Source organism: Protopterus annectens, chromosome 12.part0 (assembly GCF_019279795.1).
Source record: "Protopterus annectens isolate FY-2018-M chromosome 12.part0, PAN1.0, whole genome shotgun sequence".
Lineage (NCBI taxonomy): Eukaryota > Metazoa > Chordata > Ceratodontiformes > Protopteridae > Protopterus > Protopterus annectens.
In genome coordinates this window covers 674189572-674216920 of record NC_056746.1, presented here as the reverse complement: position 1 = coordinate 674216920, position 27349 = coordinate 674189572, and the positions used below count along the sequence as shown (strand labels likewise).

The following is a 27349-nucleotide window of genomic DNA, read 5'->3' as shown; positions in this document are numbered from 1 at the left end:
TCTTAGCAATACTACCCCAAATACCACAAACAGTAAATCCAAACCATACAAAACATACACACCATATGCCACTTAACCTAAAAATGCCTAACGTCACCAGGTCAGACAAGATTAGAGACATGCCATCATTTATAACTGCCACTTCTTGATCACCCAATAGATATACTAAAGACCAACTGCTATTACCCTTCTTAAAGAAGCAGTTGCCTAATAAACCTCCTCCTCATATCTATCTGCATGAAAACAGAAAACACAATTGGCAACCAAACCCCTTATTAATGACATGAATACATCCACAAAACAGTAATCTCATTAACTGTAAAACAACTGACCCTGCATATACCACGTCATGTAAATCAAGATTCCGAAGATGATCAAAACTGACCCACAAGTACTTAACAGCAAGAATGTACTAATTCCTGGAGACCTTTGTCTCTACTAGAAAGCAAACTTTCTGATCTGTCTAACGTAACATCAGAAGTGAAACATCTTCATATAATATCTTTACTTAAACCTCAGTCTAATCCGTATAGGTATAGTCACTCCAAAACATACCTCTATAGGTAAGGGTAAGCCTAGCCTGCAAGTCCTTACTGGAGACCTATCACCAACACCCAGCCAACTTAGCTACCTAATACCCTCTTCAGCAGTAAACCATTATTTATTGGTATAATTATACTCCTTCCTTGCATGGATGGTATGTTCCCATGGTAATATGCCTACCTGACCCATTATGATGAAGCCCCCCCGCCGTTACCAATAATGCAGTGAGAAATTCAATCCTGATGCTTTGTGCAGAAGATCAACAAAATTTTACCTTGTGGCAGCAGGGAAGGAAAACACAAACCAACAAAGCAATCCATGTTCAGCTGCACTGCTGGAACTGACCTCCTTTTCATACTGCTCCATCAGCAGACATTCCTACAGCATCCTCTCTCACCTGTTGAGTCCACATTCTTTCTGGCCACCAAGTACTGTACACTATTCAGCTCCCCATCCTCAACCTCAGTGTGATCTGCAAAAGAAATACTGTAAATCCTCCACACATGCATAAACAAGACTTCTTAATGACATTATGCACCAGCAAGGGCATAGCTCTTTCATGAACTGAATAAAATGCACTCACAAGTACAGAGTGTGAAAGCCCTATGAAACTTAAGATGCCGTAACAAAGTTCCCCATAAAGTTTCTCCACACATCCCATATCAAAGATACAACTAATAAACATGTGAAATAAAACAGAATCATTCCATTAACAAGCCTATTCCACAAATAAAAGTATCACCCTTTAACCATCCTATGAGCTTCCTCGATAAAGTTGTTAACCAATAATCAGTGCAAATAAAATTAAAACAGTCCATAGCTGTGCTAATACAGCCGATTACAAAACCCAAGCCACCAGTTCACCCCAGTGGCTCCAGCTATGTCCTTCTAGGACAGGGCAACATTCACCCATGTCCATCTTGGATAAAGTACCATATGCTGCACTACGGAGTGAGGAATCTTACATACCTGAACTTGACTAGGTTGTGAATAATCTTAGAGTCATTAACCTAGTAACCACCAATGATCCTGACCCCCCCACCAGTGGAAACCCCAAACTCCCCATAAACAATCTCAAACCCTGACAAAATAAAGGAAAACGTATTACTTCACTGTTTTCCACTCATTAATCCAACCTCCACCCCAGTAGACATTACTTTCCAAATAAAAGTGCCTGGTACCCATAGCTGAAAACATTGATGGATAAGTGGTGTTGCAATGAGTTTACAGAAGGGTTCTGCCCGTACCCCGCAACCGATTAAGTACCTATGCTGTAAATGGCAGATCTCAAAAGATGGTGTGTAGCTAGTGAGTGTCCCCTTTCCCCTAAACCCAGCTGCCCAAACCTTCCAACCTGTAGTATCACCTCTGCCCATGCATGGAGCAACTGTTCCACTGGACAACTTACAACTGCTGTGGAGAAAAGCGGGTCTTGTTGAAAATGTTGTTAATCCAACAATATGTTAGCCATACCCTTCTACCTCTAAGAGCAAGAACTAACAAAAATCAAAACAGGACAAATTTGAATGCACTGCTTACAAAGTACGACAAGAGGATCAAACATGTTATGCATTATCATAAATTTTCTGAAGGGTATGAAATCTGAAACTTAAGTGTCTATCATTATTTCTTAACTGCAACCTTTAATGAAGTGCCCCTAGATTGCTAAAAGTGACCTCTCAACCTCTCCCAATATAGATGCAACACGTTTTGCATTAATCTTATGGTACAAAACATTATAAACTCACATCCAACATACTCCCACTGTAACCCACTCCATAACAACCATTCCCCAATAGAGTTATATAGCTTCCTAGCTCTATGCCCACCGGTTGTATTTCTGGATTTTATTACCAGAGGTGTGCTACTATAAGAGTCTGCCACCAAAACCTGCATCTCTGTTGTACTAACTGAATATTCATCTTCAGCTACTACACATTTCTGAAATATCACTCCCTGTATGACATCTGAAACTGAAACGACTGTTCTCATGCTATGAGTTCATTCCTTGCATTGCCATCACAAATAATGAAGACCTTCTACAAACCTGTACCGGTGATAGCCATGCCTCCCCATTTGCTGTTAACCAAGGCAATTGGCCACCACCTGCTTTCGTACAAAAACCCAGACAAAGCCAAAGTTCATGAAAGACCAATAGCTCAGCAAAGGGGCAAGTTTGAAGTACTGCTCTTGTGACCTTAAGACATTGCTGGGAACCAGATTTTGTATTACCATGCATTTCTGAAGGTTAGAAAGATATTCCTCTCCCCAAAGTGAGACAGAAGGCCAAAATTAAGGACAACTGAAAATGTTTGCTCTTACAAACCTAAAAGTCTATCACCCCTTCCCGATCTGAATGGTTAAGCAATATACCCCGCACTCAACCATTCCCATTTTTTTTTTGCACTTAAGGTAAGTGCACTTAATGTCACTACATACCTCTCAACCTCACAAAGCAAGAGATCTGACCATGCCACAACAATGAGGTCAAAAGCACTACTATAGAGCCAACCTTTAAATATGTGCTTACATACTTAGAAAGTTAACGTCGTAACAAGTTAAGCATTAGCATACGTCTTGAAAGCCTAAATCTCTGAAGTCATTTCCTGACTTTAATCATAAACCATACGCCAGAAAAACTAATTTTTATAAGGAACAGACCTAATTATATAGCCAGTCTGAACATTCTGTGAAAATCTGTATCGTTGCGAGGTATGAGAACCATGAGCAGATATGAAGCCTGACTGTGCATGCGCAGCCATTAACAGCCATTCCTAAACTCGTGAACAAACATCCAACGCACATACTGCATCACCAGGCTGCAGGAATGCCACCAAGTGTCAGAACATCAACCAACAACCCCAAATGTTGCAGAATCCTGCAGAACAACCAAACCACCAAGAAGATGCCCACAGAAACTGAAGTGCAGTCCTTGCTCATGACAGAGCCATGAACACCAACATGCACATCGCTCTGCACTCCAAACATCAATGTGCCACTGATCACATGAATCCCAAGAAAGTTCCTGCAAAGTGCCAGCACATGGATGACCAGAAGCATGCAAGGAATGCCAAATGCAACCTCCACCTGCAGCAAGATCCAAAATGCCACTACTATTACTAGCGAGACCCACCCCTACTGTCATCCATCTATCTATATACATAGATCTTCCTTTTTTTCTTCATTTATTTGTAGGCTTTTTTTTCTCCCCTCAAATGTCCAATCCCAAATCTGAAGGGCAGACCAACTCCACAAACACAGAGCCAGCAACTACTGCTGTAACTCCAACAGTCAATCCAATCAATCACCAAGATGGCTGATCAACAAACCAGACCATCAATGACTCATCACACAAATCAGTCAAAAAGCGCAAATGTTTCAACCCGCCACAGTCATCACATGCATGAAATGAAACTCTGAACACTCCGAGAACATCTGCACTCAACCGCTCAGCAACCAACCCCCAAATCCCACCACAAGAGACAAGCAGTATAAGTCTGGAATCTCCATCCACTTAACTGAGCTGCAACTCTGACTCGACCACCCCACCACAGAAAACCAGCCCAACAACTCAACCAATGATCCCACAGCAAGGCAAACACCATCAATGAGGAAACCAAGGTGCATGACCACCACATGTCCAGCCGGGAGAGAAAAAAAAAAACACTCTGCACAGTTGAAAGGAAGCAGCCCCAGTGTAGCCTAAACACCAAACCAATGACCACCTTACTGAGAGAATCATAGAAAATAAAAAAAAGGGGGGCACCAAAAGCAACCCACCATGCTGAACACTGCCAAAAGACAAAGACATGCCATTCACCCTAAGTTTCTCCTCTGCAATTTAAGAATGCAAGCATTTGGAGCATGTAGTTTAAATCCTACCTAAGCAACCTCCATAACCAGCACTACTCCATCACTGCCTCTCCTTTCTCCTTCTGTCCCCCCCCCTCTTTTTTTGTATATATTAGGTGGTCCTTCATGAGCCTAACTACTCACTCCACACTTCCCCCACATACCCATTTAACTTCACCAAGCAAACAAAAGTTTTTTCAGTACTCACTCCACATTTGAATGACCACCACCTAGGGGAGATAACAAACACAGTCCTCACCAAGTCCCTGCACCCAGTCATCAAGCCAAGGCCTCCTGATCTCTGGAGTAGCTACCTGTCATCATGGATGTAAGCCTACACTATAGCAAGTTCATGCCAAATTGTGATTCCTTACCCAGTTACACTTGCCTAAACCCCTTAAGCCCCTCCCTACCCTTACCTCATTTCCCTTCAGTCATCCCTCATTACCATTTGACCCTTTCATCTTCCCTTACCCTCTTAGTTCCCACTAACATTTACCTAACCCCCTTTGAAGATGTCTCTGGACAAATTGGATTGTTACCAGACCTCATTTATTCTAGCAATTTTCTACATTTATGCAAGCAATAATTAAAATATGTCCTTTATTTTGAAGCTTACCCCTTGAGTTTTGGCTTTGATTAGATTTCCTAAACTTAGAAGCTGAGCGTTAAGGGCATGGTGTCTGTTGAAACTGAGGGTCACATGGCTCCTGCATGATGCAACATGAAAGCTAATATCTGTTACATATGCAGTACACACAGCACACACTGGAGGCACAGCTGTGAGCAATCCCTGTATAAAGTTGATGCTTGGAACTCATTTACGCAAGAGAGAGAGAGAGAGAGAGAGAGAGATTATAGATGCCACAGGTATTACCTGTTCTGGTGAGCAGTGCAAGCATAAATATTGTGATGTGAAGAGGTGATACCCAGATCTTTTTCAGCAATAAGAAGAAGCTGGGGAGAAGCGGCATCAATATTACAGAAAATATTCATTTTTGTTGATTCCCACAACATTTGTCCTTACAGTATAGGTATAGGGTCTTTCTGCTGTCAGTGGTTATGCTGTGCTTATTAATGTTTATTATTTTATATATTTTTCAGTGCAGGAGGAGATTGCAGAAAATAAATTTGCCTGCCAGAGTAGGCAGATTAGACTCTTCTGGGAACTCGGTAAGCATACTGTATTAATGCCAGCAATGTATCTGTGCTTAATCTACTTACCAAAGGACTGACCAGTTTTTCATTCTGTTTTAAGGATTTACCATTGCATTCTACTTCGGTTTTGTAGGACTGCAATGTTTTAATGCATTTATAACTGTACTAATGTCCTTAACCTGCCAGTTATTCTTGACATTGACATGTATATGCAAACCATACTGACTCTGTATACCACTGGAACATTCTATTGCTTATTATTTCTTACGATTTACTTTTCCAGAGTTTTTATTAACCTTCTAAAACTTCATTTTGTAATGCATTTGTAACTGTATTAATGTCCTTCCCTCTTACAGTTAGTTGTGAAACAGCATATGTGTGCCAGCTTAACTGAAACTGGGTCACATTGCAATGAGGCTTACTTTTCTCTTTGGACTATTATGGCATTTTAAAATTGCTTTACTAACTTATCACTTAAGACATCAGGAAGCATACATTAACAGAAAAGAGAAAAACATATCAATATTTTTGTATCTGCATACATCACACATCACATATCTTTTCTTTTTTGAAATTATCATCAGTCCAACATTTCATAAATTGTTGAATTCCTGCTTACCTTAAACCTTAAGAACCAAAACACAAGCACCTCGAGCCCAGAAGATAGACACGCACAGTTTATTAAATTTCAGTGTAAAGTCTGACTGGGTCTTTGCTGTTCTTGTATAATTTATCCAACACAGCTTTCTTCCAAGATGTTTGTGCTTTCCCTCCATTTAAAATACTGCTAAACAAAATCTTCCAGAACTTTATCACTTTCTTCCCTCCTAACTTCCAAACTTACACAAAAATATCATCTGTTCCTGGAGACTTTCCTGAATATTAATTATATATCACCATTTTTATCTCATCTTCTTCTATCTTAGCTATTAGATGTTGAGCCTCATCTACTTCTAACTTTGGCATAATTAAGTCTTCCATAAATATTTCCATTTGCACACTTTCCTTATTTTCACATTTATCTGCTTTATACAGATTTTCTTAAAATTTCTAAAATATATCTAAAACCTATACAGTATCTCTGGTTATTTTTCTTGTTATAGACTCCCTAAATTTGGTAACAATCCTTTCTACTTTATGCTGCCTAAGTCATTGTGCTAAATATTTTATATTTTATATATATATATATATATATATATATATATATATATATATATATATATATATATATATATATTCAATGATCCCTTTAAAAGAGTGGATTACTATAACATCGACTTGCAGAACAGTGAGACGAAAAAACTTTACATTACTGAATGTTCACATCATATAAGTTTTTACTGCCACAGGAGGTAGTTTGCCAAGATAGTAAACTTTACCCTTTTCTCCACTGTAGTGCAATCTTAGAGTTGGTATATTTAGTTGGGGGTGTGGAGTTTTTATTTGCTTCAGTTTGTTTTTTATTTCCTGTTGGCCAAGTGTTTACCAGTTTTAGCAAGCAAGAAAGTATTAAATGCAAAAATATTGACTAAAACCTTGCTATCAAGATCTGCCCATCCCCTTGAAGAATGTTCCTGTTTGCTATGGTGTCCATCTCTTTTACCTCATTTAGTTAACTTCCTATTCCCCTGGACAAATGATGAGGGGGAAATAAACTCCCTTGAGTCTTTCAGACTTGGTATAGATTCACTTCCAGACACCTAAATAGATAGATAGATGGATGCCCCTGTTTACCATGCCTTGTCTCATCTTCACTAAGCTTTTCCTGTGAGAACTATCTCAATCTTCAGATTCATCATGCCTCCCCCAGTGATTGACATGATACTCTAGACTTTCTTTTTGCTGAGTGAGAGCTATACATCTTTACATTTCCACCATTCTAAAGCCTTGCTGCAGGGCAAGTAAAGTATTTTGAGAAACAGCCTTTACTTGTTTTTATTAGATTCCATATTGTCTGCAGACCTGAGTTTCCTTCTCCAGGTCGGATCTATTACTGCCGGGGAAACTAGATAAAAAAGTTATTATTGAATCATCATTTTCATCAGCTATGTTCTAGCTTCAAAGAAAGCCTTACACATTATAAATACGTCTTTACAAATAATCCTGGAATACTCTGATCACAAGTCCATCATTTCTGATACCATGGATTTCAACAATTGGCTAAGTTTCTGGTATCATTCTAAGGGGATCCAGTATATGTCTGCCTGGGGTGACATGATGGACAGACCTTGATGCTTTGCCAGAGAAGGCCTGCATCTGTCACCCCTGGGCTTCCAAATACTGGCCAAGGTTCTTGCCACCACTATAGTGCCTTTTGTAAGTGGTGTTCCAAAGACCAAATTACCAATGTAACAGCTACAAAGAAATGCAATCTGAGGGTCATGCTGCTCAACACTAGAAGTCTAAATCTCAAAATGCACTTGCTTGAAGCATTTCTTAAAATGGAGAACATTGACATTTGTGCTGTAACAGAGATCTGGTTCAAGACAGCAGAAAGCACCCCTACACTACCAGGCTATAACTCATTCCACACCTTTCTGTCCCAGAACTTGGACCGAAGCATGGTGTTTCCATAATCAAAAAGGATGCTCACACCTCCAGACTGGTAGTCCAACATAATGCATCAGAGATACTTCAGGTGCAGCTAACACTGGGTAAGACAGCAATACAGGTTGCAGCCTGCTATAGGTCCCCAACCATGTCCCAAGACTCACACTCCACATTCCTAAGCACCCTGGAGAATATTATGCTCCAACCTAACACACTCATACTAGGCAACTTCAACTACCCCTCCATTAACTGGGAAAACTACTCATGTACCAATACACTTGCCCAACATTTCCTGGAGTTCATTAATTCCAATGCCCTGGACCAGCTTGTTCTTACCCCCAGAGGTAGCAACTTCCTTGACCTGGTAATTACTAACATGGGCAACTGTTGCTCTACACCAATAGTCAACTCCTCCCTGGTTAGATCCGACCACAAACTAATTGCCTTGGAAATCCCCCCCCCCACAAAGGTAACCACATGAAAAACTTCTCCAAAGCTAACTTTGAGTTCCTAAAACCAGAGGTGGCTAACTTCATGGCATCCATGCAAATGGAGAATAGTTGCATGACTGCCGAATCATACAGAAATGCACAGCATGAACACGTACACAAATGCATGGATCTCACCATACCCAATAGAAAATGGTACCTCCTGTACTGAGCCAACAGATATTGCCAATATACTGGCTGACAGATTCAGTGCCAACTTTACCCCTCCCCCACCAAAGGACCAATCACAATACCAGTAGATTGCCAGGCACCCAGTATTACTGCTGCACAGGTTAAAACAGCACTGTTCAAGGCCAAGAATACAGCTTCTATGTAACCTGACAATATCCCTGACTGCATTATACATGAACTACAGAGTGAACTGGCACCTCACCTGTGTGCCCTGTTCAGTCACAGCCTCATCTCAGGGTTTGTCCCTACTGAATGGTGCACTGCTACAGTCATCCCTCTCTACAAAGGAGGCGTGACTACAGACCCTGGGAACTATTGCCCCATTAGCCTGATGAGTCTGATATGCAAAGCTATGGAACACATCATCATGGACCTAATAAACATGGATATAGGGAATATCCAAACTCTGGATCCCACACAGTTTGGTTTTGTGAAGGGTAGATCATGCCTGCTCAACTTGGTTGACTTCTTTGAGCCAGTCACCAGAGCTGTGGATGAAAGTAAGGTGGTTCATACCACCTACCTTGATCAAGGGCTGGCCTTTACCATATCACCATTCTCAGGACTCCTAACTCAACACTAAGATAGGCATCAACCCAACCATATCACAGGGTAGGTTGCAAAATTGCTCACAGAGATACAACCCTACAGTATGAAGTAAGAAGACTCCAAGTCAGACTGCTGACTAGTCACGAGATGGGATCCCACAGGTTCCTCAGTCCTGTCCTCTCCTGTTTGGTAACTACTTCTCTCTGGGCCAACAGCCAACTGTGAGGAGTTCTGGCTGAGAAAGATATGATTGATCGCAAGTTTATGGAAGCTATTATTAACCCATGGGGATGTTGATGCCCTCATCCTACATATGACGAGACCAATGACTGGTGTCAGAACCATGGCCTTAAGCAATGGTAAAAAAATGTCAAAATCTCCTTTGGAAAAATTTGGGTTCCTACCACATTGATTAACACCCAGTCCACTGAACATAGAATAAGAGAATAACAGAGGAGATCTGGAACACAGGTTGACAGCTTCACCTTGTCACCAACATTGCCACTGTGGTCTGTGGCACATCTCATTACTATCTCATTTGCATCCAGGAAGAAAGAGGTCACTGTCTCCTCTACTCTTTCCCTCATTCTCCTCTTTGGGTAATCATTGCCCCATTTAATGCCAGTACCACATGTACCAAGCTACACACCTACAGACCCCACAAAATTACCTCACAAAGAGGACCTCAAGGATCCTTGGCCTTAAATATGGACCTTGCTCCTTAAACAAACTTCCAACTATTTTTATGTATGCTCATATACGTCTCTCTGCTGATGATACACCATTGACTTACAAAACCATGTCTTAAATGCTATATCTAAAAAATCTATCCTACTGCTAAAGACATCACTCTCAGAGAACCTCACAATCATTACCCTCCACACCACACAGATACCAAGATCAACCAGAACCAGGACCCAGAGGATACCTAGGCATGGAATAGACTTCACATGTCATACAGAAGCAACTTCTGATAGAGTTCAAGAGATGAAGAACAGAGAAATGGAGTGGAAATAAAATAAAACCCTGTGGATGGGAAGTAATGGGAGTGACGACAGAGGCACTGGGAGGAAAGTCTGCAGCACAATGCCAGGAGGGGCTAGTATAAGGGGCCTAGTATACATCTGTGAGCCTATGAACCTATGGAAAAGATAAGCATTAGCCAGCAGCCATTTTCTTCATGGTATAGGAATACATGTCACCTATCATGGATAATTATAAACTTTTTTACCAACTCTGTGCATGCATTTTATCTTCTAGTCCATTGAAGCTAGTATTGTAACTACTGCCAACAATATGCTTAAAAGGAATTTTGGCAACTCCTCATTTCTCACAGTTTCAGACTTCCCTGACAAATAAGTATTTCCTTCCCTTGGTCTGTTTCCAAACAATCAAGTTTGCCACATATAGCTTTCAAGTCCTTTTTCAGAATTTAAATTTTCATCTCTTGGTAATCTATAGTTACTCATTTTTTTACTGTTATATGCAAATGGTCCTTCACTGACTTCAGACAGGGCACCACATCTTGCTGCCTCTTTAGCCATCTCTGCAGGTTAATAATCTCTTCTGAGACTGAAGCCATTTTTTCTGTCATCTCATCATCACTCATGGTGTCCATGTTTCCTCCTATTAACTCATTTACTCTTTCCCTTGTCATTGTTAACTCTTAGTTCTGACAACTGCTGCTTTTTATTAAGAAAAAATATTGCATCATAAAACAAAAGTAGGAACTAAGGAAAAGTTCAGCCTTCCATGTCAGGTTTCAGGTCCTGCAACCCAGCCTCAATTTAACATCTTATCTGAAAAACTCCAAAAAATGTTCTGTGCCACGCTAAAGTCCAGCCAAACGGAGCAAACAAAGATAAATCCAAACAAACGTGGCAGGACACTGCTGTCTTCCAAGATTTATTAAAACAGCAGAAAAAATACAAAATGAGCACTTTCGGGTGACAACCCTTCATCAGATAAAACACATCACTCTGTTAAGATAGTTAAAAAACTCATCAGCCAATGAACAACTAATGAAAAACCCGCCTGTTCTTAAGGGCGGGCTTCATAGGTACTACATCATTCAGTCCTGGGCTCCTATGAGCCATTAATTCTATAATCCATTTGGATTCAGCTAGCTCAGTTAACTGTTTGATGTCACCTCCTCTGTTATTCAATCTTACATTAACAATGGCCCTAAACTTAAAACTATGTGTAGGGTTCTCACCCCCTGTGCAAATACATATGCTAATCTTGTTCTTTCCTATTGGGAGAAAATCATTGTTTTAGGGAGTGAAAGGTGGATGCAATACATAAAGATGTATGTACATTTTGTAGATGATATTTTTATCTTGTGGAGTGGGGACAGTAGGCTTTTAGAGACTTTTGTAGCGTACTTACACTCTACGACTACATTTTTGAGGTTCACCGTCAATAGTTCTTATACTGAAATTGATTTTTTAGATGTGAGTGTGTTGCAGACGAGAGAGGGGTTCTCATCGCGCTTACACAGGAAGGACTGCTGGAAGAACACTCTGCTGTCTTTTGATAGTATGCATCCCCGTTTCACCTTTCCCAGTATCATACAGGGACAGATTAGTAGAACTTCAAGGATTAGTAATGGAAGACACTCAATATGAAGAAGAAGTGATTAAACTTAAGGATTGTTTTCGAGTAAGGGGCTACGATGATGGTCTTGTCAATAGGATAGTGGACAATAGTAAGGGTTTTAGGAAGAATAAATATAAACCTTGGCGGTGACAGGCTAGAGGTCAGCAAAATAGTTCTAACATTAATGGAACCACACAGGGTGATTTAAAGTTAATGTTGACTTATAGTAGCAACATTAGGGATGTTTGTGATATTATTCATAGGCACTAGAACATCCTGACCAGTGATACTAATTTGAGGGATATAGTAGGTGGTAGCCCTCGTTTTAGGTATAGGAGAAATAAGAACCTGAAGGACTTATTATGTAGGGAGAAGACAGTCACCAGCAGGAGGTTTATCAAGGAAGCTGCAGGTACTATACCTTGTGGGATTTGCAAAGCATGTAGTTACATTAACAGGGGCATATCGTATAGACATCCGGTAACAGGTAGAATCTTTGACTTGAAGGCGAGGGCCACTTGTAGAACTACAGACATAGTTTATTTGGCGGAGTGTGTGTTGTGCCCTTGTTTTTACATAGGGAAGACCAATAACATGTTCAAAGTGAGGATTTTACAACATCTGTCATCCATCAGGAATGGTGATGCACACAATGCCTTATATAGGCACATAAATGAGAACCCTACACATAGTTTTAAGTTTAGGGCCATTGTTAATGTAAGATTGAATAACAGGAGGTGACATCAAACAGTTAACTGAGCTAGCTGAATCCAAATGGATTATAGAATTAATGGCTCATAGGAGCCCAGGACTGAATGATGTAGTACCTATGAAGCCCGCCCTTAAGAACAGGCGGGATTTTCATTAGTTGTTCATTGGCTGATGAGTTTTTTTAAATATCTTAACAGAGTGATGTGTTTTATCTGATGAAGGGTTGTCACCTGAAAGCGCTCATTTTGTATTTTTTCTGCTGTTTTAATAAATCTTGGAAGACATAGCAGTGTCCTGCCGCGTTTGTTTGGATTTATCTGAAAAACTAAATCTCACCATCTTCCAACCAGTGGTCCACTGCACTGTTAATATTAGAACTTAAATGGTGTGAAACTAGAATCCATAACCTTGTCATCTTTCTAGCATTAAAAACAAGAATGCTACCACTATGACCCTTCATAATTTCCCTTTTGTGATCTAGTAATGCTAGCAATTGCCTAACTAGGGCCATGCCCTCATGTCAGCCCTCTCACCCAAATCACAGATCATGGTGATCTTCTAGAAACAAGTGAAATGCTCTCCTTAGGTGAGGGTGTGCAGTTAACTCAGGTGGAAAAGATTAAGTGTATTGGAGTTTTGTTCACAAATAAGGATAGAGAGGATCAGGAAAATGGTCGGCTAATGGGTGTTGCAGCAGCATTACTACATGTGTTTTACTAAAATATGTTGGCAAACTGCAAACTAAGTCATAGGAAGAAGCTCTCAAATCTAATGGTCAGTTTATGTCCCCATCTGTATTTATGTTCCTAATATTTGGGTAATGAAAGTACAAGAACAGCGAACACAACATAGTGAAATGAGGTTCCTTTGCAGAGTAGCAGGGCTCGCCCTCCCTGACAGGGTAAGGAGCTCAGCAATCTGAATGACAGTCAGTGCAGATGCTTAAGGCTATGGACTGTTAATTAACTACTTCCTGTAGTCTAGGTTTCGAATCACTCAGCCTCCAAATACCTACTGTGTGAATTTGAACAAGTTACTTACCAGACAGTGCTCCTGATTCACTCCTTTTCTTTGGTGGCTTTACCTGATTAGCAAATAAATAAAGTAACATTAAATTAACATAAAATAGAATACAATAAAGTACAAATATGGATCCTTTGTTTGGCAGTAGCCATTTCAGGTGGTTTAAATATCTTGGGAGGATGCCTTATGGCTGCGCCCAGTGGACTGAGTACCAGGCACGGCTTGCTAGGATGAGACCTGAAGGCAGACAAAAGACAAGTTTGGAGGAATTATATCTCAAATCTCAGCTGGAAACAACTAGGGATCCCAAAGGATTAACTGGAAAGTGTTGCTTGGGATAAGGAAGTCTGTTATACACATTTTAAGCTGCTACCACCATGACCATTGCTAGAAGAGATGATTTAGAAAATGAGTAGATGGATGCATACATGGATAATGAATGGGGGAGGCTGGATAGATGAATGAACGGATGGATAAATGGATATTCTATAATGTGAACAATAATGCATTTAATATAGCATAATGTGTGCACATTTTATAAATATTCCTTTGTAGCAGGATGGACAGCTAAACAAAAGGCTTCAAGATTCATATAAACTTTACAAACTCACATTCTTCTTCACGGCTTTAGAGATCATTGATTTTTAGTCACATTGGAATGCAATCTGAAATGTAAAATTTAATAACTTTGATCCTTAGCTGAATGACATACCTTTAAAAGACTCAAAAACCTTTATCAGAGCTGCACTCTCTTCCAGAATCCGTTGTTCAATGATATTTTTACCCATTCCAAAGTCTCTAAGTGTGGAGAGTGCAAATCTTCTCATCTGTTTCCAAGATTCTCCATTAGCAAAAATTATACCTATTGGAAAGAAAACTCTGCTCAGTATTTAAAGGATTTTAAATTGCAGTTTATTGATAGATACTTTATGCAATATGTAGCACTGTTTGAATTTATTTCAGTGCCTTAGGACAGGGAGTCAGTTGCATGTACTGTGGAATAAATTAATGTAACAGAGACCACTAGTCCATCAAACCATGCAGTTTTAATACACAGAATGAAAAATACTGGTGTAGACTCATCTTGTATATACAGGAGAAGCAAATGGAAGTATATAAAAGACCTTTTATGTTAGTTTCACAAATAAAAGAAACATCTCTTACAAAAGTGTTTCCAGCTTTTTTCTTCCTGGTTCCCTGTTTTAAAGATGTCCATAAGTCTTTAGGTTATTCTGAAATTTATTCTTTGCTGTTTCCATTTATAGAATCATAGGTTCATAGGTAGATACTAGGCTATCTGCCCGAGGGCATTTATAAAGCTAGCCAGAGTGTGTTGGCTTTCGCTGCCCCATTGATTAATTAACTGATCCTCTGTCAAGCAGAGCTAATGAAGTGATCCCAGGGGTGTATTTTCTGTTACCCATCCACTCGTCAAGGTTTCTCTTGAAGAGTGTTAGTGAGGGGCTCTGCCTAATGTAGTTTGGAATTCTGTTCCAAAGCATGGGGAGTCTATGTGACAGGAATCTATCCATCCAGCATGTTCTATTTATTGTTGTGATGAGGTTTAGCTCACTAGAGCACATGGCTTGCAGTGACTTGGATTTCTTTAGGTGGAGCATGTCCATCAATTTTGAGTTGGACATGGCTATATAAGTCAGGCAGAGATCACCTCTGAGTAAGCGATATGCCACTGAGTACAGCCAGAGTTTTTTCAGTCGGGCTGCATAGGACATCTGTTTGAGTCCAGTAATCCTCTTGGTGAGGTACTTTTGTGGTCTTTCCAGCTGTGGGAAGTGTCTTGTGCGGTACATCCCAAATGGGGCATTGTACTCTATGATGGGTCTGATGAGTGACGAGTAATGGGGCACTATAACCTCTTTATTTCTAGATGTGAACCCTTTAGTAATTAGATGGGCCACATAGAAAGATTTCCTAACTACTTTGGCAATATGATTGTCAGAGGAGAGATTACTATCTACCTGGGTCCCCAGATCTCTTATTACCTCTTCTGTATTAAGGGGGCTGTCACCTATGTGGTAATTTGTGGGTGTTTTATTTTTCTCAAATGGGATGGCTATGCATTTTTTGGCATCTAGCTTGAGGCCATGACTTTTACACCAGGTGTCCATCTCAGTAAGGCCCTTTCGGAGGATGTCCGTGTCAGCTGGAGAGTCAGTTATGGCTCCTAGTTTGCAGTCTGGCTCCCCATAATGGTATTCCCACTTCTCTAAGTAAAAGGACCATAGCCCTTCTTTCATCATCATCATAATCATAATCATCATCATCATCTTCATCATCTTCATCATCATCATCTTCATCATCATCATCATCATCTTCATCATCATCATCATCATCTACTCTGTTTTTCATATTTTCTACATGGAGTTGTGATGTCAGGTCAAGTTTCACCACCTCTCTGATTCGGTGTTACTCTTCCACTTTCTGCAGTAGTCATGCTTGACTCACACAATACAACCATCTCCTTGCTGGGTGTCCCTGTTTCCTCTTCTCTTATTCATGTCTCTCCTAGATCTTTTTTTTTTCTCAAAAATCTTTTTATTGATTTGTAAAGTATGACATGACAAACAAAACAACAAAACATTATGAATATCATCATATAGTAGTTGATTAAATTAATACACCTTGTAATAATGTATAACAACTCATGAAGGTGAGAACATAACAACATATAACAATATATACAATTGATAACCAAGAAAAAAAAAAAAAAAAAAAAAAAGGATGAAATGAGACTATAGTCAATATGAGAAAGTGAAGTATAAAAGTAAATAAATCCTGATATTATATTGTGACAATAAGTTTGATAACTATTAGTCATTATTAATAATGAAGAGGACCTTCTCTAAAACTTTATTATTTAAAACCCTTTTCTTAGGACTTTTCCACATAGTTTTATGTGCAGAAATATACAAGTATGCCATTGTTTTAAAGGCGTTCCAATTTAACTTAGTCTTGGTCAAGCCAATTTTTGGTAATGTACAGTTTAATGAGTGAACAAATGAATACGAGCACATGTGTATCCAATTTAGAGAGATGAATTATAGGTATATGTAAGATTGCAATTTCCCATGATAAAGTGGATTTATGATACCCCATTTTCTGTAACCTTACTTTCAAGGAAGTCCAAAGTTTATGTGAAAAGTGACAATACCAAAAAATATGTAAAAGATCAGCTTTGGGAAAGGAGCAACAAGGACATGACGGAGATTTGTTCACATCAAACTTGTTAAGTTTGGAAGGAGTATAGTCAGCATTATTATTAATCATCAGTTGGGTATAAACCAATTTCTTGAAAGGGGAGTAATCCAGGGTATTTCTAATGGCCAAAAGTTTTTGGTTATCTGTTAATTGAGGATTGTGATTAACCCAAAAATTTGAAAAAAGACATGACGAATCTTGTATTAATTTAGTTAATAAGTTATAAGATTTTGACAACATTTTTTCAGGTAGTGATAATGTTTTAATTATCAATTCTAAATTATTAAGATCCTGTTCTCTTGGCTTAGTAAGATCACAATAATTTATAACCACATCCCTTATTTGATGTAGTATTGTGGTATATATACAGTTGACCTTCAGCAACTTCCGTAAATCAGCCAAGGATAGGTCCTTATATTTCAGAAATGTCCAAATTTTAATATTTTTTATCAGGGGATAATTTGTAAGGTTAAATGATGTATTATTCAATTTAATATTTGGGTTCAGGTGGATTGGTTGAAGTATATATGAAATATTATCCATTTTGATAAGTCTTATTAATTCCTGAAATGCTTTGATCTTATGTTTTAAGAACAACGAGATTTTGAGAGTGCTCATGCTATCAGTAGATATGAATGGAATGGCATCAGGGTTTATGTTTTTGGATATGATATATTGATGCCAAATCTTAACCCAATTGGATGTATTGTTTTTGTGAATATTATTCATTCTAGAAATGGATAAAAGTTTATTTGCCAGGACAATTAAATAATAAAGATAAAAATTTGGCAAACCTAAACCCCCCTTATCTTTAGAAGTTGATAATTTAGAATAAGAAATCCTAACTGCCTTGGGAAACCACAAAAATTTAGCTAATTCTTTATTAACTTTGTCAAAAAAAGATTTCGGAATTATTTGATGTGAAGAACTAAATTGGTAAAGAAATTTAGGAAGGATATTCATTTTTATTATAGCAGTGATAAATTCAGAAGTTCCCATCTACACATGTCTAGCATTATTGTTGACCATACTTTATATAAGTTATTTTGAAATGAGGATAAACTATTATGCTCCATATGAATACCCAGATATTTAACCCCGTAAGTAATATGAAAATGAGAAACAGGGAATAAGTAAGGTTTATGAGCCAAATGATTCAAAGGGAAAATATGAGTCTTTTGAGAGTTAATGTGATAGTCTGATGCAAGTGAAAATTTCTCAATAGAATTCATTATTTTTTTAAGGTCTGAGATAGGAGTTTGAAAGAATATGACTAAGTCGTCCGTGAAAGTGGAGAAAAATAAATTATTGTTGTGAATCCAAGGAATCCTGTGAACAGTGGCGGCTGGTGACTTCAAATCACAGGGGGGCTGCAGGAGATGCTGAATGGGTGGGGTCAAAGGGAAGGGGTGTGGTCAACCATAAAGGGGAGGAGCTATGCACAAAACCACAAAAAATGAACTTTAATTAAATACGCTGCCCAGGGTGGCAAACCATCATTATGAAAGTCCAATCAAGACAAAAATAAGTGTAGAAGAATAAAAATATTTCAATGCATTGGCTGCATGACAGCTTACTTAATATCTAGATAGAAACAAAAGGTTGTGAGGCATAAAAAATAAATTACTTTTTAAATACATTACTGGAATGCCAGTCAAAATCAAGTATAAGAAAAACCAGAAGCACTCAACTCAAACCACTTCTCCTTGCACTGCAGTTCTAATTATAATATATTCAGCTTTATTAAAGTACCAAGCAACATGCTGAAAGTAGAAATCTATGTGATGCCCCCACTTGTAAAAATGTTTCTTATCCAAAAAAGACCTGCTGCCTGACAACTTGTTTCATGGGGAAAACATGATAAAAGTAAAAAATGAAAAGCAAACAAGAAATAAGCTCAAGATACATTGCTTAAAGGATTACTGTACAGGTTATGGACCACACATGATTGGCATTCTGTTTAGTTTATGGTAAAGTCTGTAGAGATGACTGGAAGTCTCCAACAAGTGTAATGAGCTTTTTAAAATAATGGAATCCTGTCCTTTAATACCCAAGGCTTATACATTATCTAGTCAAGTATTCTTTGCATGGCAACAACAGAAAGGCTTTCAATGTTGGCAATTCTTTAACAGTATGCTTATTAAAGCTTACTTGCATCTTACGATGTCAGACAAGCTTACCTTATGGTCATTAAAGCATTGCTACTTAAACACAGAGCAACAGGCACTGAGTAATAAGCATAAATCTGAGTAATAAGCATAAATCAACAGTACAAAAATATGACAGAAACCAGACCATTCTGCAAAATCAAGGACAGATGAAAAGCCACTGTAGTACTTATGCAGTGTGTCCTCCCCATCCAAGGTAGATACAACTACTCCTTGCTTTGCTTGGACACATCCAGAGTCACTACATGGGGGAGTGGGGTGCAACAAGCATGTCACAATTTGAAATCTCTCTGGCTGTGATGGCCCTGACACATTTGTCATACCTCTCAACCTCAAGAGCAAGAAATCTGGACAAAGCCATACACAGAAGTGGGACAAAGGCACAACAATAAGGACAATTTTTAAATATTGCTCTAATAAACTTAGAAAGATAATAGAATAGGTCTTGCATTAGTATGAATTTTCTGAAGGGTATAAAATCTGAAACTCAAATGTCTGTCATTTTCTAACTTCAGTCTTTAGTGATTTGTCACTAATTTGCCAAAACACAATTTTATGAAAAATGGACCAAAAATGTGATGCAAAAATATAAAATAGACACACAATACAGCTGCTACCTGTCAAAGAAGGGACACTTTAATATTAGTACTGCTACCTTGAGCAGCTGACAAAATAAAAGAATCTACATGCATTTCAAGTAATCTATAACTTTGATTATTACAGTTATTTCTTAATTGTAAACCCTCCATGTTTTCTTCCAAAATTGCTATTTTGGAGGGATTATTAGGGGAAGAGCAACATTTTGAGCCAAAATTGGGGACAGTTGAGAGGTTGGCTATGCCTAATTCTATAAAGCAATTTATTTGCATGTACCTCTCAACCTGTTAATGCAGTAAATCTGAACAAGGCCAAATATATTGGGGGCACATATAAACAGTACTAAAATTGCTCTTGTATAAATTGAGACAGTTGATAGAACGGCTCTTACTTTAACATGCATTTTTATGAAGGTTATGAAGTCTGAAACTTATTATTTAGTGACTTCTGGCAAATCATTTAGGAATTAAAACTACAAATTTTATGAACAACAAACCAAAAATAAGAAGCAAAAATCTATTAATTCTTTGAAAATCTGGACAGTTGGGAGGTATAGTTCAGCTGGGCCTGTCTGAGTTTGCTGCCCTCCCCCCCCCCCTGACAAAATAATGGTTGAATGGAGCCTCTGCAGCCATTCCAATGAACCATTACTTGGCTATTTCACTCCATTTACCATAAACACTAATGTGCATACTGCTTTACTTCAATGATGAGTTGGACTTCATTTGAAAGTTTTATTTTGTATTTTACAGCACAAACATTAAGTCATCTGTTAAACAAAGCAATGCAGTCTCACAATGAAAACTTAGCATTAAAACTTCTCTGCCCTTGAAACTCACATTCATTGAAACAGCATTGAAACCCACATTCAAAGAAAATACATTTTGCCAGTGGCAGATAAAGATTAATTTTCGGCTGTTTTCGAATCATAGGCCCCTTGCATATGAAACATACATGTGCTCTTTGATACACCTTCCTCATTGTACTAAAATTAATTATATTCCTTGTACAATACAGTACACTTGTTAGAGGGTGTTTTAAATTTGTTTTGAACATTTTTCCAGTAAGCAATGAAACAAAACATATGCACCCATAATGGCAAAACTGCCCAGTTGAGAACATTTATCATAAAAAAAGTCTACTCAGACTTCCACAGTCCACCATTATTAGTAAATATACACAATTCTACAGTCCACCATTATTAGTAAATATGCACAATTCCACAGTCCACCACTATTAGTAAATATGCACAATTCTACAGTCCACCATTATCAGTAAATATGCACAATTCTACAGTGCACCTTTATCAGTAAATATGCACAATTCTACAGTCCATATTCAGTGAATTCAGTTCTTGCCATAGCTGTCAACCTTAGCACAAAAACCTGGACGAAGCCAATAATGGGGGAATACAGTCCCAAAAATAGGGACAAATTTAAAATATTCATCTTATAAACTTAGAAAATTACTAGAAAAAAAGGTTGTGCTACTATGTATTCTGAAGAACATGAAGTTTGAAATTCAAATGCCGGTCAATTTTACTGCGGACAGAACAAAACAATTTTCAGCAGAGACACAGGGATTAATACTGCAGACACGTCTTTGTAAAATGGCAGGGCACCAGAGCAAATCCACACAAACACAGGGAGGAGATGCAGACTCCACACAGAAGCCACCCAACCAAGAATCAAACCAGAAAACCTATAGCTGTGAGGCAACAATACTACCACTGCACCATCAAATCTGCAAGGAATTAAACATTCAGAAACCTGAAGTCTGAAATTCAAATGCCGGTCAATTTTACTGCGGACAGAACAAAAACAATTTTCAGCAGAGACACAGAGATTAATACTGCAGACACGTCTTTGTAAAATGGCAGGGCACCAGAGCAAATCCACACAAACACAGGGAGGAGATGCAGACTCCACACAGAAGCCACCCCAACCAAGAATCAAACCAGAAAACCTATAGCTGTGAGGCAACAATACTACCACTGCACCATCAAATCTGCAAGGAATTAAACATTCAGAAACCTGAAGTCTGAAATTCAAATGCCTGTCAATTTTATTTAACATTTGTTAATCAGGACAGTCTGACTTGGAACAAAAAAACAATTTTCAGCAGAGGCCCAGGAAGAAATAATGCAGACATGTCTTTGTAACATGGGAGGACACAAAGCAAACCCACACAAACACAGGGAGAAGATACGGACCCCACAAAGAAGGAACCCCAGCCAAGAATCAAACCTGAGAACCGGCAGCTGTGAGGCAACAATGCTACTACTACACCATCAAATATCAAGCATGGCAACATTTACAAACCACAGATATTATGAGGAACAGATCAGATCAAATATGAGGCAAAAATCTGCAATTTTTTTACAAATGATGGTGGGTAGGGAACTCAAGTCTTTAACACCTGCATACAGGGTACAGAGTTCAAGCCTGAGGTATTCCCTACCACACCACCAGGGGCATTTTCACACACACACACACACACCTCTATCCAGTTAAAAGCACCAGCTAACACACACACAACTCTATCCAGTTAAAAGCACCAACACATTCACCATACACTTACCTGTCTGTTCTCCATACCATATCCTGCCCGCGCAATACTCACAAAGACCAGCGAGATCCCAGCAAAGCTCCTTCCCGACGAGATCCCAAGCTCCCTCCTGAGACTGTTCTGACTGCTGCTGTTGCAGTCCGGATGCGATATATCCTCCCAGCATGTCTGTGCACTTTAAAAGTGCACAGACGTCTCACTGTCCCTCTATGGGTCCTGCCGGACTGCCTTGAGCATGCTAGACCGACGGTAGTCGGGACTACTCTTGCGCATCATGAAATCTGCAATAAAAATAATTTTTTTTTGTTTTCTTTTTTAATTTTTAGTTTGAGGGGGCTGCAGTCCGGCAGCCCGATGCCATGAGCCGCCCCTGCCTGTGAAATGTATTTTGTGATATGTACAAAAGTAAAGGTTCCAAATACAGGTTAAAAAGAAAGGGAGATAAAGGACAACCCTGTCTCGTACCATTAGTCATCTTTATAGGAATTGAAGTGATTCCGTTAATATATAATGTAGTAAGGGATTCTTTGTATAGAGTTTTGATGAAATTTATAAATGTAGAGGGGAAATTAAAACAGGACATAGTCTGAAAGAGAAAATTCCAACACACTCTATCGAATGCATTTGAAGCATCCAGGATCAATGCATATAATGGGTTATTATCATGTTTTGTAAGATGTATAATGGATTCCAAAGTCAAGGTGTTGTCCCAAACATGTCTATGGGACATAAAACCTGTCTGATCTGGTGAAATTATTGATGATAAGACATTTTTCAATCTATTAGCAAGAATAGAAGACAGAATATTGATATCTACATTGATTAATGAAATCGGTCTATAATTGCGGGGATCAGTTTTATCTTTATTATTTTTCAGAATTAGTATGGTTTTTGAAGTATTCCAGTGGAGATCAGATATGTCATTTATTTTTATATAGTTATACACTTTAAGAAGAAAGGGAGCAATTACTGTTTTAAATGATTTAAAAAAGTTAGGTGTAAATCCATCAGGGCCTGGGGATTTGCCAATTTTTAGCCTATCAATTGATTCCGTAATATCTAAAAGAGTAAGAGGAGATGAAAGACTATTTTGCTGTTTTTCATTTAAAATAGGAAATCTTATGGAACTTAAAAACTATTTATATAACTATTATCTATAGAATTAGAAGATTTGGAATATAACTCTGTATAAAGTGATGAGAAGAGATGCAAAACTTCCTTGTCTGTGTTATATATTTGGTTTTTATATTGTATAGGCGAAATTTTAGATCTATCAAAATTTTTCTTAATTATTCTTGCCAAGGCTTTGGAAGGAATTTGAGCCCATTCTGAGTAAGTGGTTAATAATCTTTGCACCAATATTGAAAGGTTGTTTTGATGTAATAAAATAAGTTCCTTTTGAAAGTCTATAATCTGCTTTTCATATGAGGGGTCCGGATTTAATCTATAATGATTTTCAAGAGAGTGAATTTTCAGTTTTAAAGATCTTTCTTTACTATTAAATTTCTTTTTAAGATATGCAGCTTTACCAATAAACATACCCCTTAACCTGGCTTTACATGCCACCCATTGTTTATCATAAGGAATATCTGTTGAATCCAAATAATTTTCCATTTCCTGAATTATATCTATACACAATTTACTAACTTCTTCGTTAGAGAGCAAGTTATTATTTATTGTCCAGGTATTCCTATTAAATTTATGACTAGGGTTAAGATTTAGATTTAATTTTACTAAGATTCTAGAGTGATCAGAGAGAAATCTAGGTTCAGTAGTGAGATCCATTAACGACTGTGAAAGAGAATTTGAAATAAGAAAAAAATCTAATCTGGACCATGAATGATAGCATTTAGAATAATAGGTATAAATATCATTTTTATTTGAGTATTTAGTGAATTGTAAAGGGTCTATAAGATTATGTTCTAATATTAAGTCTTCCAAAGCTAAGGATGCTTGTTGATTATGAGAAGATGAACAACTTGTACGATCTATAACTGGGTTAATTACAGCATTCCAATCCCCTCCTAAAATAACAAAGTGATCTTTGTAGGAAGAAAGGATATTATATATATCTGAAAAATAAAAATATGTTGATTACTACAAGGGCCATAAAGATTTAGTACCAGCAAAGGTTTATCCAAATTGTGTATGGAAGAAGTAAAGTAGCACCATCTACCTTCATTATCATATTTTTCTTCAATAATAGATCCTTGAAATTTTTGTTTGATTATAATAGCCACCCCCTAGAGTTAGAAGTGTCCCCTGAAGCTATAATTTTTTTAATCCATTTTTTATTTCTTACTTTGTCCCAATCATCCCTAGGAATGTGTGTTTCTTGCAAAAAACATATATTGGCTTGTGATTTATACATTAAATGATATAGTAAGGATTTCTTGTCTTTATTTTGGATCCCCCTTACATTCCAGGAATCAATTATTAGTAAATTAGTCATGTATTTATTAAAAGTCTGTTAAAAAAGATGTTGAAATATAAATTGTTTGTGTGTAAATAAAGAATAAATAAGGAAATTAAACCAAAATTAGTCTCAACATAACAGATAGTATCTATAGATGAATATTTCAATGTAGATTTAACACTAATCACATAAATATCCCTCTTCCCTACCCCAGTGCCTACTCACCATAACTTATCTACCCAGGGAAGATGAAAAAAATTATACGTATAATGTAAAAACTTGGTTAACAAAATCACATACATAAGTGAAGAAAATGTAAGTAAAGTCCTGAAAAGGACTATAACAATATTAACAAAACTAAACATATTTACACAACTGTCCAAACACAAGATGTCCGACATATAAATTCCCTATTCAAAAATGTACTCACAAAACACCTGTAAAGTGAAATATAATTATGTCCAAAGCAAATATGTAATTGATCTTGCACTACAGTGTAAATATATGAAATGAAATGTTAGAAATGTAGCAACTTAATTAATGCAACAATACTAAATTTATACATGTTAAATCATAAGTGTAAGTATAGTAAAATACAAATATGTCTCCAACCAAAAAGGATTAAAGTTATTAAGAATTTAAAATCTTCACAGTTAAAGATATACTATATTACTTTGTAATATCAATTCCTATAAACATTATATTCTGATTAATCATCTTTACTAGTTTCAATATCAATTTGTATGACTCGAGTATACTAGAGTCTAATTGGTAATTAGAACCTCAACAAGTCTAGTAAAAGGTCAATCAATATATTTGAAAACACCTGTGTCAGATATTATTTAACAAAACATAGATAAGATATGTAAGCTGATGTTTTAATACCTATTATGAGTGTATATATAATATGAGAAGATGCATTAATGTAAACTATAATGATTACCAAGGGCTTCACATAACTTTTAAGTATGGTACTACACCCAAGCACATTCCATACAGTCATCAAAAATATGCAGGTGAATATATTTATAACATAAATTATATACCTTAAACTATATAGGCAAAAGGTTACATATTTTTCACAGTTAATCCAATACACCTACGACAGCATATTTGCAATATATTTCATCTTGTAAATGTCATTTGAAATTATCAGCATTTAGTAACTATTAAACATTTTAAATAAACCATCTCCTAAATACTAGAATTATTTTGTGCCAACTACATGAAAGAGTCATAGCTTAAAACAAGCATTAAAATTGTATTCAACAATATATTTAATTTAAAAGTCAGTTATATAGGCATAAACGCCTCCACACTTACATATTGCCAGAATAGAATGAGAAAGAGGCTTCCCGTAACTCTCGAAGCACACTGTCCCAACCTGCAAGAGAGAAAATGACTTACTTACGAAAAAAACAGTGCTGCTAGAGTCAAAATACAGTCTCCGAAGATAGAAATCAGCAGCTTTTCGGATGCGCAACTTCAGGCAGTCAGGAAATCTTCTTCTGGGCAAGCAGACATCCAAGGGCCACGGATTACAACCCTTATAATTTTCTCTTTGAAAACCTGACAACAGACATAAGGTATGCAGCACGAGCAATGCAATTCTAGCAGAATAGACAGAACTGCAATTCATTAGTGTTGCTATGACAATGTGAAAGAAAAAGTCAAGGGAAAAGGCTTGTGAATGATTCTGAAGATAAATCCAAGGCATTCAGTGAAGATTGGTGACGCTATGCAGCATGAGAGACCAGATATTATTCCCTCCATTCTGATGATGTATTCTTAGACGGATAAAAACAGTATTTTTTCAAATAAACTATGCCATGTTGATATTGATACATTGTAAAGGCGTGATGTACTGGGAAATTAATATTTAAGTTTGCGATAACTCCAGGAATCATTAAAATATCTGTTTCACACTCAAAAAAATCTATGTTTTTCTTTCCATGGCATAACTATGACAGATATTCAATAATATTCAAGAAATCATATTATTAAAAGATAGCTCACTAACTTAAAACATCAAATGTACTTACATAAGTTAGGAGTTTTATTCTTGTGTGTCATTAGCAGGAAGGGTCTTGAATATTTTTAAAAAAATGTCTTTTGCTTCTTTCGGGTCTGTAAACACATAGCTCTTGTCATTATAGTTGAAAGAAAGAGTATTAGGATAACGCATCCTAAATCTTATTCCCCTCTTAATCAGGTCTGCACAGAATGGAGATTTAATTAATTTTATTAGTGCTGGTAAATCCTGTGAAAAAGTCAATTTATGTTTATTCCAGATGAGATGTTTTTTGCTTTTGGCTGCTTCTAAAATACGCTGGGTGTCTTGAAAGTCCAGAAATCTTGTATATATAATCTGAGGTGAAGTAGAGTCTTGTCTGACACGCAGGGCTCTGTGCGCTCTTTCTACAGTTAAAGTTTTTGTATTTGTTTCACAATTAAGTAATGTCTCAAATATTTGTTTAGTCACAGAAACAAGATTTTGATTTTCATAAGATTCCGGCAATCCTCTGATTATTATGTTATTTCTGCGACTCCTTGCCTCTAAATCCAGAAGTTTGGCTTGTATGTCAGCAATTAAAGTATCTTTAAATTTTAAGTCACTTTCAATAGACTCTGCTCTTATTTCTATAGCTAAATACTTATTCTCAAGTATATCCATTCTTTCATTAATCTGTTTTAAAGTTTTACCAAAATCAGTGAAT

General features: G+C 37.4%; 1 protein-coding gene across 1 annotated transcript in view; it reads right to left on the bottom strand.

Moving 5' to 3' along the window:
- The window catches only part of LOC122816778 (cytochrome P450 2K1-like), a 525982-nt gene that overhangs the window by 280548 nt on the left and 218085 nt on the right, over window positions 1-27349 (bottom strand). The window contains exon 3 of the mRNA XM_044089796.1: window positions 14377-14526. Within this exon, the coding sequence (XP_043945731.1) occupies window positions 14377-14526 (150 nt within the window). The remainder of the gene's footprint in view (window positions 1-14376; window positions 14527-27349) is intronic.